Below are 17,127 nucleotides of genomic sequence, written 5' to 3'. Positions count from 1 at the left end.
ATTTGTGGAATGTGCTAAAAGGAAGGTTTCACGTCCAGTGTAAAGACTGGGGTTTTGCATTCTTATTAGGGCACTGAAATTGAGATTTTTATCCAGTTTGCAGATGAAAGGATCCCATAGGACATGACATGAGTTTAATTTCACTATTTAGTAGAAGAGGATACAGCAACCTTACACACTGTTTCGTTCTGGGATTATTTTTGCCCCATTGGCTTCCCAGGGTCAGCAAAGGGACAGCAAGGAAGGCAGCAGTAAAGGTATAGGCCTGTTACATTAACTTCTGATCCTCAGCCTCAACACTGCAAGCAACGAGGCTACCCAGTGGGACAGGATGAAGTATCCTAGAAAACACACCTAATCCCCAAACTGCAAGAATTTTCCATCCTCTACACAAATTCTTTGAGTATTGACACGTTGACTGATTCCTTTTTTGCTAAAAAAAATGACTGTTCCATTTAACGCCTACTTAAACACTTTTTTCAAAAGCTGCAGTATACAGTACAACTTTAGGTTTTATGTAAACAAAGCTAATAAAAATAATCTTTTAATGCACTAGATGGCTCGATCTATACCAGCCACGCACAGGAATCACATTCTTGACAGAAAGCTGTAACTATGATCCTGGGATTTTTTTATGTTTGCATTGTTTGTATTGGTACTGTGCAAGGAGAAATTTCCAGGGAAGTCTAATGTCACTTAGTGTTAAGTACCGTATTATTTTCTTCCAGTCCGTGCTTGGCATTTTATCTATTACAAATCATTTTTGCAAACTAAGCCAAGCCATGTTAGCGAAGTGACTAAACAGTTTGTGCTCTTTGCCAGTGGAAAGGAGGGTGTCAACCTGAAGTGATCCAAAAAGAGAAGTTTCCAGGAAAAGGATGGTCTTTATTTAGATTATACTGAAAATCATCCATCCCACAGCTCCTTCTACTCTCCACTGTTACAAGGATTTAATAAACTAGTAGCACTAAATTTGGCCGCCATTTAGAAAATACAATCCGTTTGAAAAATAAAGTACTTGCGGCAACACTGACTAAGGAATTGCTAGTCATGTGGTTTAATAAACTAAGAAAAACCTGAAATGTAGAAGCCATTAAATTTGCTTCCTATATTAGCAAGTATGCTGGCCCTACACAAGTCATTTATCTTCCCATGGCTTTTACTCCAGCCACCTACAAAACAGAGATGATAATATTCATCTCAGAAAGGTGCTCTGAAGATTGACAGGCTGGTAATCCATGCTGCTACGGAGCAGACGTTAACTATTTACAGGCCAAGTGAACTAGCAAAAAAAGATAGTAATTAAAAAAATAATTTATTCCCATTTTTTTATATATCTTATGAAGGTGTCTTACTGTGATAATTTTCAGAAGCAGAAAATGACCATCTGTGCGTCCTTTGAAATTTCTTTACAATATATGAAGTTAAAATTTATATTACATTAGTAATATATACATAGTGAAAATACTGCATTTCTCAAGTTTGTTATTTTCTGTATTTTCAGATTTCTGTAATTTTGTCCAAATTTATCAGGTTAGATCTGCATTTTTTTACAAATGAATTTTCTGAGAGGCAAAGCTATCAACATTTTTGTTACTTTAAATACTTCTAGAATTTAATAAGGGCTATCGTAAAGATACTTGCTTAGTTGTTATTCATGTGTCCTAAAGGAAAGTAGGCCAGTTATATTGTTTTTCAAGGGACTTGGATAATAACTTCAGGCAAAATTCAGCACACATAGCTAGACCTTGAATAAATTACTTTATAGACTATTTCTACACCATTTTTTGATACAAAATTGAAGTGGCCCAAGAATGTCATCACAACTCCATGGCTTCACTACATCCTATATTGCTGTAGCCTATATGAAGGACATCCACACTGTACGTATTTGCAGAGCAAAGCCCCTGTGTAACTATGGATACAAATCATGTGTCTCCTGAGAGTATTTATTTCTTAGGGAATGATGAAAAAAGGTTCTGAGATAGGCAAAGAAATGTTGGAATGGGTGCTAGTGGACTTCCTGTTTTCAGTGTATGTGGTGTCTGGACATTTCATTTTTTTTAAAGCCTATGCAGAAGGAGGCAATGAAGCAGGCGTATAAGGACAGGGTTGTCTTTGCGCCTGAATCTCAGTCAAGTTCCAAGGACGGGACTGTGCTCCTGCCATGGGAAGAAGGGGAGAAGCTTCACTGCTTGCTGCAAAATGCTCCACAGCAACAGTCTGTGGTATGGTTTTGAGCACAGAAACAAGTCTTTATTCCTCCCTGACTCAGCTCAAAGATACGTAGTGTACTTGAGTTTTATTTCAACTTATTCCCATTGTCCCTTGTCCCCCCACTGTGCAGCACTCTGAACCACACAGTGCAGTGCCAGTTACAATTTTTTATGGACAAGTAGTTAAGCAGCCAACCTGCTCACCATCTTGATGACCTCCTCTTACGTCTGGCTACAAAAGGTTGTTGCCTGCCTGCCATGCTGGCCTATTGTCTAATTGCCTGCTTGTCCCGTGTGTCCTGCCTGTCCATTTCTTGTGTCACATCAGAGTTTACAGGCACGTTAGGGCACAGGACATCTTTTTGTTCTCTGTGTAGTATTCAACACAATGGAAGTCTGGCCCATTCATGAACCCCAGAGCACTACAGTTAATACATAATCACAGTTTCTTAGTCTAAATAATTGCTAGCCATTAGCATTTACTGAGAAGCAAGTATAGAGGTCCCCAGCTAAAGCAGGTGCTCCTAACCTGAGCTTATTTCTCAAGACTTTAGCGTTCACCAGCAAAAAAATACTGCAATAGGGAAAGGATAAAGCACTCTTTATCATTAAAGGGCAACCTGAAAGTAACCAGTTCCTGTGATGACTACTCATTATTTTCACTTTTTTAGGTGTTGGTTTTTGTTGGGTTTTTTTAGGACACAAAGACATTTCTATTTAATAAAACATTACAGTATAAAGGGCCTAAATACTGAAATGTTATACTAACTGAAAGCAATGAGAAAGCAGGAATTTCACACACATCTGGTGAAGCATCCTCCGGAATCACATTTGTCTCTTTACTGACCACATAAAAATCCTTTGGAAACCAGCATACTGATTTAGGTGCCTAAAGGTGGGAAGTGTGAGTAACCCTTTTTCATTCACTGGTGAAAATGAAACAACGGAATTGAAAATAGACATGTATAAAGCACATATTCCTTTTATGAAGTATTTCTGCCACAGAGGTTGGCCTATTCAGCTAATAATAGGTGGTTACACAAAAGCTAGTGTGAAAATGACAAAGCTTTGCAGGAAAGCAGCAGCCTGCATGGTGGGAATCGCTGTTTTCCTGCCATCTTTCAGAAGTCAGGAATGAGAAAAAGGTCCCGCAAGAGCTGCTGGCTTCACTTGGAAAGGAATCACTCTGCCCATTAAAACACCAATTTTCTTTTTCCTGGAACTCAAAAGATTAATCCTAGTGGGAGCTGGGGCATAAGAAATACTGAACTTTCAAAATCCTCTGCTGGGTACCTGAGCACATTTTAGTATACGTGTTATAATTTTCAGCCTGCTTCCCTGTTAGACATTTTTTGAAGCACAGTAACAGCATTAGGAAGTCTCCAGCAGATCATGTGTTTTACTCACACACACACAAAGAAAATGAGACGATATCCCTCTCAAAACTCAGTCTTTTACCAACCCTCCTTTAAGAAGACATACAAAGAACGAAGCAAAAATGTGTGTGGTTCCCGCTTCTGCCCTTGAGGACCTAATTTATCTTTGTCACTAAAACTTTTCATGACTCTGTTGCAACAGCAAAGCAACACATCTGAAGATTAAATAAATAATCAGCTGACAGTATGAGTTGACTTCGTGCTTTTTTTAATCCAATTGACCTTTGTCAAGGCAAAGGCAAAAAAGCAACACTTGACATTTTGCTCAAAATAAAGAAAACATAATTTAGCAATTTTCATCCAGCTGTGGTTAGCTCTAGCTTCACAGTTGATCAACTCTTTCCAGACAAAAATGATTTGCAGGCCTTACATGCATTAGAAAGCTTCCTGAGAGAGCTGCTACTAAGTGGTTGTAAGAGTCGGTCTAAAGAGAATGATATTGTCTCAACATTGCTAACAGAGACCTGGAGATGGAATATGGTCCTCACGGACACGAAGACCCAGTGACCCTGAAGGACAACTGCATGATATGAGGAGTACTATGCTGCTCCCTGATACCTTGTGCTGGAAGGAACAACTACCATAAGGTCGCATAACAGCTCTTGTCGTAACAAGGAACCAGAACATGCATAATAACCTTGCTCGAGAAGACAGAGACTGACAACAATCCATGGGCCAGAGAAGGAGCAACGTGTATTGCTCAGCATAAAAGAGGACTCTTTAGTAACTGAATTTCAGGAGATCTCCCCCATCAAGGATCATGACAATTGGAAGGACAGGCAGGATGCTGCCTGGACCTTGGACCATAGGGACGCCTTGGACCCGTGGTGGTAGCTATAATCCTCTTTCCTTTTCTTTTTCATTTTTTTTTTCCTTCACTTTCTGTCTTTCTACCTATCGCATGCCGCAAACAATAAAATTGTGCTGTTTGATTAAAGCATAACCCCTTGGCGTGGTCACCTTGATTTTTGAGCTTTGAGATCATAGTAAACAAACCATCACGAGTCCACTGAGTGGACCGTGACAGTGGTTATATTCAGATCTCATCTTTAACTGTTGACATGTTCCCCTTTGGACAAAAATGTCCATCACAAAAATTCAGTATGAAATGAAATCGTTGGCAACATTACACTTGAACATTTTCAAAGCAACCAACTTTGGAATAAATTCACAACAGTACAGTCCGCATGCTCTTTAAATTCACAGTCCTTTTGTTAATAGAAGGAAACACTAAAAATCTCAAAGAATTCAGTGGTATGAGATCCCAGCCACACTTTGTTTCTGAGCAAGTTGGGTGTTTAACTGTTTGCCCACACAATCACAGCTGGTACAGCACAGTACCAGGCGATGCAGCCAAAGTGAATTTAACTTTAAAAGTGAAGTTCAATACCTTCTTCATGCCCTCACACTGCCTTACCTCCTGAGCAGAACCAAGGTGTTGAAACCCAAAAAGTTGCTCTAAGTTAGAGACAACTCTGAAAAAGGACTGAAGTCTCTAAAAAATGCATTATATGTCAAGGATAAGACAAAACAGAAACAAAAAGGGACTTATGTTGGGCATGTAAGTACTCCAGAAAAAAGTTAATGAAGTCACTCTTCACTGAAATCCTGTTATTTCAGTGTTACTTCAGAATGAAATCTTAGCTCATTGTGGTTTCTGCTAAAATTGCACATCATGAATATGTTGAGTAATAATGAAAGTATGAGAGATAAAAGCAGTAATGCCATTCACTTTTCCTGCAGTAGTTGCTTGGAGGTCACTGAAGCAGTACATAAAATAAGAGAATGTGGTTGGTTTGTTTGGGTTTGGTTTTTTTTGTAAACACAAGTTTTAGAAGCCCCCAAACAAGGTCTTACTTGTATTTATTATGAAGAAAAGGAGAAAACATCCTTCTTACACTGGTGAAGCATCAGGGTTGTACAATATAGAGGTTTCTTGTGCAGGAAATGTGTGGGTGGAGGGAAAGGGAACAGTTCCTTTCCTAGAGACTATTAAAACTTCACATGCAATATTGAGATCAGCCTTCATAACACACTGATGTTCAGCATGAACATATGTATGCGTAGAGACCACGCCTTAGTGCTGAAACATGATAAACTGAATACACTGCTCCAAAGTCACTCCTAAAGGTGGATAATATTTTACCTAAAATTTCCTGTCTATGTAATTTCCAGGTCTTTGGATTTTATCATTAGCTCTGTATTATTTGATGCTTTCCTAAAATCTCATGACCTCAGTACCACTTGGCTGATGTTGTTTGTCTATCTATCACAATTAATGGGTTGAGAATAGAGCTTCCCACATGTTAAATCACAGAAACACAGGAAAACTGGCTGGATGTGACCTCTGAAGGTCCTTCAGTCCACTCGGAGGGCAGTCCATGGATCAGGTCAGCACGGCTTTCCCTAGCTGAACTTAAACTCTACAACAGTGGAGATCCCAAAACTCTCTGAGCAGCAGTTCCAGTTCCATACTTCCTCCTAGTGAATTATTTTTCCTAATGTCCAAACTGACCCTCCCATGCTACAGTTTTGTGGCCATGTGGTCTTGTCATTATTTCTTGGTACTATCAAGAGACTAGAGGGGAAAAGAATGACATCATCATCATCATCATCATCATCATCATCATCATCATCATCATCATCTTTTTAACTACCTTTCAAATATTTGCATGCTGCTATTACGTTTTCCATTGGTGTCCTCCCCACCTGACTACATAAACCCAGCTCCTTCAGCCACTCTTCACAGGACATATATTCCAGGCTTCCCACCACTATGGTAGCTCTCCCTTGGACACTCACCAGTTCCTCCACACACCTCGTGAACTGGAGACTCCAAATCTGGATGGAGTATTCGAAGTGTGGCTTCACTGGCTCTGAGTAGACAGTCATGACAACTCAGCCCGTTGGCCAAGTTCCTCCTGTCCGGATGCACCCTGGCATGTACTTTGTCAAATTTCTAAGAGGAGTTCCACTTGCCCTCGTTACTGTCAGCCACAAATTTCTGAAGTTATACTCTGTCTTCCTAAAATCTGAGAGTAAATTATCTTTTTGCTTGCCATCACTGACAGAATTAAGCAATTCCTGGTTTACCCTCCATCACCATGATTTTACAAAAACGTGCTCCCAACTACATGGCCAGGTCTTTCAGCACTTTTGGAGGAATCCCTTTCAGCCCCATGGAGCTGGGCATCATAGCTTCTCCAAGTGGTCCTCAGCCTGTTATTCCCCTGCTGCTTGCTGCCTCTGTCAAACCCCGCCAGCGCACGCAGCAGGCTTTGCCTGTGACAACAGTAGGGGATCCAAAAAAAAGCATCAAGTACTTCAGCCAGTCATAAAGAAATACTATTGTCAAGACCTAAAAGCCACACTTTCAACTTCTGAATTCTATGTCCATCAGTTAATGGCCTTAAAATAATAGTCTAGAATTTAGAAGTCTGGATTTAAAGGTAAAATACAGATTGATTCTACGTTACGATTACACTGAGATACATCTAGCCGAGTTATTGAAAAAAAAAATGCTATTTATGGTGACACAAGGAGATTGGCAGCAATGTAAAATGAAAAGGCGGCTGATATGTTAAGGATACCAAATCAATTTGGTTGCTATTTTATTCTCCACAGTAAGAAAAGTTGACTTTTACCAGCAGAGATGGAAGAACACACCTGATCCCAAGGCCTTTCCAGTGGATACACTTCCACTGGTCCCACCGGTACGTGTTACAGTTATACTTCTTACTTGCTGTTGTGTACTGCATAATTCTTGTTATCACTAATGCTGAGGGCAATGGTTAAAACCACTGCACTGTCTTTTACCTCATAAAATTATTAGAGTGTTTAAAGATTTTTCCCGAAATATATTTTTAATGTTAAAGTTCTTCCAGAAGAGCTGAAGGAGCATCATAGATGCTGGAAGACTAAAATTACTGTCTTTCTTCTTATATTAATGACATTATATATATATATGTGTGTGTGTGTGTGTGTTTCTTTATATTAATTACATTAATATATATTTATTTTTAAAAAATACTCTATAATAATGGTTTTCTATTTTAAGTGGGTAACCGATTGAAATACTCTCTAAATGTTTTTGATTGACAGTTGACTGAAAATCCAGTAAATCAAAACCCACTTCAGCACATTCTTTCACTTTATATTTTCTCAATTTTATTATGCATTATTCTGTATACTTTAACCACCATAAATACAGCTCTAGCCACAAGCCATTCTCTTCTGACATCAATTTCTGCCATATATTTAGGAGCTATTTAGCTCCAATCTAACAATGCTTCCTTTGTTTTCCTGATACTGCACTCTTTTTGTTTTGTTATGTCTTCAGCTATAGACTAATTTAAGGTTCATTATGTAAACACCTGAATACATAAAGTGAATATTTTACCATAATTTCATAGGTCATTACAGTAATCATGCATTAGAGTATGTTTAGGGTGGTAACTAGGAGCACAGAGAATTCTTTCTTAAGGAGGAAGCAATACACATAGAAAAAGGGATACCAAATGGAATATTGCATTGTCTTGGTTCACTAAATAATCAAGTCACTTGGATGGTTTCGTAAGTTTGCACAGCTGGTATAATCCATACCAAACCTATTGTCCAATCAGGAGTACATCCAGAAGTTTATCTGATGATATCAAAAAAATCTGAAGTCTCAAAAAGTGACAAGCTTTCTTTATTTGCTTTATATTAGTTCTTTTTTTTTTTTTTTGAACAGCACATACTGAACAAACTTCCAGCGCTTTTTACTTTAACAGAAATAACTTCTTTTTCTGCTCCTTTGTTGTTTGCTTGTTAAACAAGTGAACCTACTGAGTATACTGTTTTCTTTCCTTCCAGGTATAGCAGGTCTGGAAAAGAATCAAAGACCCCAGAAATAGCATAAGCATCTACTCTATTGCACAGATGTCAAAATGCAATACCTGCTTTGGATGTGTATTTTATTTTGTTTCTGGGGTAGTGTTATCTGTGTTTAATTGTGTTTGGTTTCTGAACTCTGCTGGCAGAGATGGGTTTGGTATTGCTTGTGCTATGTTTACTTGAACAAGCTTATGTGCTTTTCTTGATACTCTGCTTGTATTTCACCATATCCTGGCAATACTGTGGTGACTTCATTGACTTTTGTTGGGCTTGCCTGCAGTGTGGAACTACTTCTTGCAAAATCTTCAGGCAGCCTTTTGCAGCCCACCACGTTTACACACAGCTCATGCCAGTATAGTACTTGATTTCGTTTGGGTTTGTGTGGCTTTGATCGTCAGGAGTGCTGTACAGGATCTGCTAGTCCATCTCTGACTCACCAGGAGGAGTCAACTTAGGAAGATGCCGTAAGAAACAGGAAGTGAACCTATTTATAGCAGTGGCTTTCTCAGTGTCCCCGGATGAACCTATTTATAGCAGTGGCCTTCTCAGTGCCCCCTGACTACGTCCCAGAGTCAGACAGCATGTTCTAGGAAAAAACACATCTTTCATTTGCAACTGGTGCTGGCACGAGCTTTATAAACCATATACTTTTGTTTATTTTCTTTACTGTACTAACACAGTGCACTTTCAAAACTGTGTATCTTTGTTCTCTTCTTGCTTTCCTAATATGCTGTAAAACTTCTTTTTTTTCCCCTTCCAAAACTGTGGCATATGGATTTCTCTTGCTACATTTATTTTCTGTTGTTCCATAAACAAGGGATTCCTTATTATAATGAGGTAGGGGCTTTCTGCCACTATGTCTACTAGTTTTCTTAGCTATTTTATCTCCTTCACTACTTGAGCTAGCCCTCCCTCCCATTCTGCTTGGCCTCTGCTATTTTAATTAATTCAGTTTGGTGAATCAGGTCTGCCCCAGCCAATGCCAGGTTTGGACGTACACCTGCCCACTTGCTTTCTGTACGTCCGTATTTCTTGTTAAAGGTATTATGGGCTTTTCAAACATTTGCACCTGAACTCCTGAATCTTCTCTTACTGTAATCCACTGCAAATAAGTTGACTATTAAAAATAGTTGTATTAGGCAAGTCAAGCATTTTGCCCAGTTTGGAAAACCACCAGTCAAAACTTACTTCCAGATTTCTCCTGTGTTTCCTGGGAAGTTGTATCTCACATGTAACACTGTTGGTCATTATGTGGGCATGAGACATCCTGGTGTGCCCAAACACAAAACAGGCAAAGACATTTTACCGTCATCTGCATCAGCCAAAACAGCCATAAAATATCTTTTTTAATACTGTGGTTAATAATTGGATACCACCCAGTTTTGGTTTACTTTTCTCCCAATTTAAAACTTCTGAAAAATGGAGTTTTGATACCATTGACAGATAACATTTCAGCATGTCATAACAGCAAGGTTTTGATTCAAAATTACGTATTAAAAAGTTTAATTAATTGATTGTTGGGGCTAGGGTGTGATGGGGCTTAGCACAAGGTACAGGAAACCACAACAGGGGTAGCTGTGGCATACTTCACACTTTGCAGCTGGCAGTGTAGATACACCTTGAATTGTAGGACAGAGGGTTGGGGTGTGCAGCACAGTTTGCTGGAATTGCAGCCGAAGGATACTCAAGAATATACTAAGAGAGTTGGCTGCGGGGAAGATCCTGGGAACGGGTCTGAAGCCTCATCCCAACCCCTCTGCAAACAATGGGAAGAGATCCACCCACCACCCTGAACTTTGGATCCATTGAACAGCAAATATGCTGCTGCGGACGTTAGCTTTACAAACCAGAAACACCCCCTGACTGCATGAAAAACACGGCGATCCGTAGATGAGTATAGCGTATGCAAAACAGCTTGTGAAATCCTAACCCTTAGAGAGAAGCACATAAGACAGCAGCTTATTTTTTCACTTCTGACCCCTGCAAATACCTCATGAATAAATCCACGAGGGTAATCATAGGTAAAGAGAAAGAGGTAAAATCTCCTCTCAGTTCTGCAAGTGAAAAGATGGGAAGCCGAGACCTTTCGTATGAGAGGATGGAGTTTGTTTCTGCAACATAGATGCTGCCCAAGTAGGGTAATCAGGAGCATACTGCCAAGGAACTCAAAACATCAGACATCCCAGACTTTTCTGTGTTTATTTTTAATTTTGTTTATCAGCTATTGCCCCCCCCATATGGCACTTTGCATGTTTATTCCTGACGTTACAGGGAAAGGGTTGCTTTCCCCTCCATGCACTAGAATAGCTTATACTATAAACTTGCCCCTGATGGGAACCGTTTCCTGCAGGAAGTGCTAGGAAACAATTTGTCTTTAGTAGACGATTTTGCTATCAAGTGCATTTCCTAGGAAATGTATGTCATAAGGCTAACTAAATTGGATAACATGCAGCGCCCTTCCAATCTCCTGAGCTGAATCCATTTGGATATCCAACACATTTTAATGGGTCATGTTCTGCTTCATTACACAGTCTGCAGCTCCTGAGCAGCAGGGAAGCAGGTCCCTGTTTCTCATAAACTATTTCACGTCCCTTTTACTGTTGGGGAAGTGCTCTTAATGAACACTGAATAGCTTTCCAGCCGAAATAAGGCATGTTGTGTAACAGAAATGCCCACCACTAAATGGTAAAACTGCCTTTTATTGCAGAAAAATGGCCTCATTTTAACAATCATTATCAATTCTGAGAACTGATAAAGGCATAATAACGCACGGGAGTGAGATGCCAACAGCACATACTAAAAGACAGCTAGCTCCTCTCAAAACCGTCATGAAAATGTGCTATACACTGTCAAGTCCCATTCTCCTCTCCCATTCCCAAAGCGCTGGGCTGAGATTGAAGCTCCAAAGGGCAGTGGAGATGACTCTCCACGTGGTGTACGAACTTGGTTCTACAAAGCCTGTGGGCTGGGAGACCTCTCATCGGGAAGCGTGTGCCCTCTGACACCAGCCCCCTGCGGTCTGCAGAAGCTTTATAAAGCCATACTTGCTTACAGCACACCTTCATTTCTTCAGTGTTCAGTATTTGTAATACATAATTTCCTTCTACACAAAGTTTGCATGCTGACATTTTCTCTCAATAAGACAATTTGGCGTATCTGATTATTTGATGAAAAACATAGATTAAGGAAATTTACAGACTCTTCACATTCTTCACTCCTTCCCTGTTTTTCATTTCATGCTGCATGTCTGGTCACCTGAATCACACGTTAATTTTTCTGTTTCCTGATTAGATAAATGGAAACCTTAAAACAGGAGAATATACGTTGGGTAGTTATTTAAAATGTGGGGGTGTTCCAAGGAATGCTTTTAAAACTTGTTTTACTGTAGAGATTTACAGACCACTGAAGACAATTACCTGCTGAAACAAATAAACAAATATAAAACTGGTATTACTGTGAAAGAGCTATTCTATTTCTTTCACTTGTTAGTGTCCAACACTAACAAGCTACCTTTTCCTTTTAAATATTTGGTAACTTTGTACTTTAAAAAGTAATTTCCAGTATCTGGCAATAAAAAGTAGTGGACACTGTCCGATTATATTTTACGTCTGAAAAGTCCAGAAAAGGATTAAAAATGTTTTCAAAACATGAAACGTGAAGTTCTTGAACTCCTCGTAACTGCAAGGAGAAGTTTTTATTTACCACTGTTTGACTTGGAGCTCCAGGCCTGCAGGTTTTAACTTAAAATATTAATCAGAGTGAGATTATATGTTTGAAATTTTTGCATCTCCTTTCGATAGAGGAACGTATTATATATTTGAGGCTTCTTTAGGGCAGGGAATGACAAAATGACAGATTGTTTCTTTTAATGTGGAAGTTCAGTATTGATGGAATTTGAACAGATGCTGCATGATGTCCTGCAGGCCCACAGACACCGGCTATTATTCCCCAGAGATTACTATCTACCGGTAGATGAAGAAGCCAACTGCATTGATCGCAATACCAAAGAGACAGTATCTATTGATGAAGCAGTTGCTCACATCCGTAGGGAGTTAAAGGAAGAATTATGGGCAGAAAGGCAAGGCCAGCAGTCTGGCATCACCATAAGTTTGAAATTAAGGCTGTGCTCCATGCATGGCACTGCACAGCAATGGTAACAGCACAAGGCAAGCCAGCCGGTTGAGGGTGAAGCTCACAGTATTTGGTTTCTTAACTTTTTGTTTCCTAGCTCCTCTGCAAGGTTTCAAACGAGGTTTGTGAATATTTACTTCCCAGCTGTCTAATTGAGGGTGGAGATGCAACTGGGGACGCTTCGGAAAGATTAGAAATGCACCTGCCAACAGAGATCATTTGATCTTTGTGCACGACCTGCTGCAGGATACAGCTTCATGGTGAAAGTTCTTTATGTCACGTCCTTGAGTACCAAAACAATATATAAGAAATATGTATTCTTTCAGTTGCATGAAACGATGGCAGATGTATCTCTGAAATTATAACACTCCCCAAAACGTTCCAGCAGAAGCACAGAAGAGCTACGTACTAACTACTCAAGTTATTGGCATTTAACTTTTGTATGGACAACCAATGCTGATAACAGATCGGTCAACAATCAAAGAATAGCCAATAAAAGAAAAAAAAATTGCTTCCCAAAGTTCAAAGATTTTAGAGTGCATGAATGGAAACAAAACTACATGAAGAGCATTAAACTTAACCAACTGAAAAACTTAACCAACTGAAAAATGGTTTTCACATGGACTGAGAAAAGCAAATATTTCTGGTATCATCTTACTTTTAACAGGATCTAAACCAAATCCTAAATTTGGAGTCATTCAGCAGTGCATCTCTAGTAGCAGTCATGACCTAACATCATTCTAGGCATGCTTGTATATCTGTTTTCCATATTGCCTGCCATCATACCGGACCACGAGTGCAATAAATTGCCCATAGACCTTGTGGGCCTCATATTTTACAGGACTGGCTTTCATCATCCTGGTTTACTTCTTGATCCTATTACATGAATTGGTGTGTTGAAGCTGGCAACATTAATAAAAATAACAATAATTCTATGGCTCTGAACTTTACTTGAATAAAATGAAATTTCAAGTTATATAAAGCAGACTAATATAAAATCTTTTCTGGTGATTACACAGAAGGGTAAACATTCTGGTCATTTATAATTTTCACCAAGCACTCAAACCTCTTTTCCCTAAATATGCACTAGCAATAAAGTAATTTTATTTTAAAGCAAATATCTATGCATATTACAGTGCTCTGAGACTGTTTTACCTCTGCCATAAAATCTCAATTACAATGAATTATCATTTTTATCTTTCTTTATTTGAGATAGATCCATGTAGCACAAACCTAGATCAGATTCTAGTAATAATTCTTTGCAGAGACACAGTAAGAAAGGAGATATATATATATCTACATGTACGCACACAAATGTCACCACAAATTTGTGTATGTACATGTATAGTTATAAGTATAAATATAAATATAGCTAGAAATATAGATATAAATAATATAAATAAATAAAAAATACAAATACAAATACAAATATAAATATAAATATAAATATCATTGCATTAAGTTTCACTATAAAGCTGCAGTAGTTAGAGTTGTAGTGCTAAAACTCCCATGGGAATTTTGCTATACTCTGAGATTTTGCAGGAGGGGAGGAAAGGGAGGGAATGTGCTTTGGTACAACTGCCAGTCCTGCAGAGCTTTGGCAGCCTCACTGCAAAAAAGCAGCCTTCTCTGTGCTGTAGACAATTACTAGAGCAAATTTATTCACCTGACTTCACAGAAAAAAAAGCCAGCATAACTAACCTGAGCCAATATATGCCAATATATACAGAATAGTTACATGACAACATATACTGAATAGTCAAATGTATCACAATGTATTAAATCTATCTGTTAAAAAAAAATAATTTACGACTGAAATATACATTTTGAAAATACCAGATTGCTGCTTAAGGAAACTCCCACCTTTTGAATTCCAATCTAAAATTAACCTGTTTTGTGAAAACACACCTTTTTAATCAATTTTTATTTGATGACGTATAAAGACTTTCAATATAGGAAAATAATACATGGTGTCACAGACGTTTCTGTCATAAAAATGGCAGAGGAATTTGCACGCCGTAGATTTGGATATATCTATTTTTAATTCCTCTTTAGTGTTTTCAGACATTGGAGGCATTTTCCCATCCATGACACACTAACTCCTACTCTGTAAACAATTCTGGACTGTGCAGTATGGCATTGAACACTGTTCAATGAATTGAACTGAATGCCGTGGAAGCACTTATATGTGTAGAATTTTGCAAAGGCCTATTTGCATTTTTTATTACTGATAACATCTAGTCTATATTTGATTTTTTCAATGAAAAGATCTTTGCTTTGCCAATACGTACACTGTATGAGAAAAGCTAAGCCTTAAGGCTCACCTCTCATAACAGAAAAAAAAATCAGTATTAGAGTTATATGATTTTAAATCTTGGTGGGTTTTCTATTAGAGTTTAACAGATACAGAAAATTGAAATTCTCACTGTTTTTGCAAAGGCTGCAGATATTTCAGTTTTACTGGTACAATTATCTCAGTAACACATTACATGCAGAAGCAAGCAATTTTCTTTCCCAGTGTATCAGCTATGAAATTAAATCTATGCAATTATACCCCTATTGTTTCAAAACAATGCATCCCTTGCTTTCATATGCATTCTATATGTTATTATGAGAAATGAAGAGAATACATAATTAGCACCTCCATCGTGCCACGGTGTGTTTCAGGATGTCGTTCACCTGGTGAAGCCGAAGTGCCAAACCTGTGTGTGCACGGTGGAGGTGACCCCCAGCTCTGCAAGGGGACCGAAGGAAAAGGCGCCAGCTCTTACCTGTAGGCTGTTGAAGATGATGAAGAAGACTAACATCCAGAGGTGCCGGTAAGCCATGTGCAGTCCTCCCCACAGCCAGGTGACAGAAATCAGGGCAAAGAGGTACAAGACCAAGGGGATCTCTGAAAACCACAAACACAGCATTTCAGATGGTGCGCCCTGGGAAAAACACCTTTTAAAACGTTACTGATACAGGACCCAGTTTTGCCATCTCTGGCCAACCTTGGAGTTCATTCTCCAGCTATAGGCAGACCTTTTCTTGGTCCTAGGGCTTTTGTGGACCCCCCCTGGGGCCAGGAGACCAGGAGGAGGGCATGGACATGCAGGGGACAGGGAGGTGGGGGGTCAAGGGGGCACAGCCCTGCTCAGCAAAGCAGACATGGGTGCTTTACACGTGGGAAGAGCACACATGGAGTCAGAAAATGTGCTGACCTTGGGGGAAACACGGGAAAGCTCTTGGCAAGCTCTGGAAATTTTGGGAGGAAATGGATTTTCAAGACTTGAGAGGAAAGGAAAAGAACAAAAGGATTACCAATACAAAAACTGCCACAGCTCTGGCAATTTATAGAATTATATAGAAATTTTAATAATCGCTTATTCTCCGATTTGTTGTTACTTTCACTGCAAGCTGAACATGAGAAGGTATCTGACCCTATAAAGTTGTAAGTGACGACCTCCACTCGGTCAAGGAGTCCCCCAAAGACAGGCTTTGCACCAGTTAACTTTATTCATCTTCAAAAATACGTGCAGAATCTGTCCTTAAGCACACACATACAGCTGCACTTTATATTCCCTGCTGTTATTTACAGCATAAAAGATTTAAGGAATGCTGGCGGGAAGATGTCTGCATGCACAAAGTTTGCTAAAAGGAAAGCAGAAGTTAGCTAATTAGCTTTCGCTCACTCCCGCTCTGTGGCCGCCGGCCAGACATACCATGCTGACCCCCTCCCCATGTTGACCGTAGTCATGGCAGACTTCAAAGTCCATGTTTGCCCAGGCCTGTAGGCTGCAGGGGCAGAGATGCTGGGCCAGGCACTGCTGCTCTCTGCACCAGCCATGCAGCACCAGCAAACATCGGGCATGCGCTTCTGACAGGCATCATTCCAGAAACAGCAGTTTGGGAGCGCTTTAGGCATTTTGTTTAATACTGCACAAATACTAAGTGCCTTCTGGATGTAGGCAACAGCCTAAAGACTGCTTCCCAGCGAGGCGGGCAGTAGTTGCTTCAGGGCTATAACTATTGCTCTGGCAGAAATGCATGTGTGTATTGTTATCACAAGGGAATGGCGTGAAGCGAAGCACAACGTGAAGTGAAGCACAATGCGAGCGGGTATTGTGCTCCTGAAGTTTCCCCTGTTAAAGCCTAACAGAGCTCAGTAAAACCTGGGGTGCAAACCTGGGCTGTTCTGCAACCACCGTTGGGTAGTGTGACATAACCTTTAACAAAGATATGTATTTCCTTAGTGAATTATAACAAGATAACATTACACGTGGAAATTAACATTATGCTAGGGCTATGGTAACCTAGGACTAGAGGTAATAAAAATGCAGTATTAAAATAAACTTAGTTCTTTGGAACGGTTAACAAGGTCTTGCTTCTTCTGAGGTGGGGGTGGGGGAGGGTGGGGTGTCAGGAAACCTACCTGTTTTTACTGGAAAATAGCAAAGGCTATTAAAACACTAAAAAAAAAAAATCAG

General features: G+C 39.5%; 1 protein-coding gene across 1 annotated transcript in view; it reads right to left on the bottom strand.

Moving 5' to 3' along the window:
• ADGRV1 (adhesion G protein-coupled receptor V1) overlaps nt 1–17,127 on the bottom strand; it is a 290,872-nt gene that overhangs the window by 25,291 nt on the left and 248,454 nt on the right. The window contains 1 exon segment of the mRNA XM_037372734.1: nt 15,430–15,551. Coding sequence (XP_037228631.1) covers nt 15,430–15,551 — 122 coding nt within the window.

This window comes from Falco rusticolus, chromosome Z (genome assembly GCF_015220075.1).
Source record: "Falco rusticolus isolate bFalRus1 chromosome Z, bFalRus1.pri, whole genome shotgun sequence".
NCBI classification, from domain to species: domain Eukaryota; kingdom Metazoa; phylum Chordata; class Aves; order Falconiformes; family Falconidae; genus Falco; species Falco rusticolus.
This window is presented reverse-complemented; position numbering and strand designations above follow the sequence as displayed.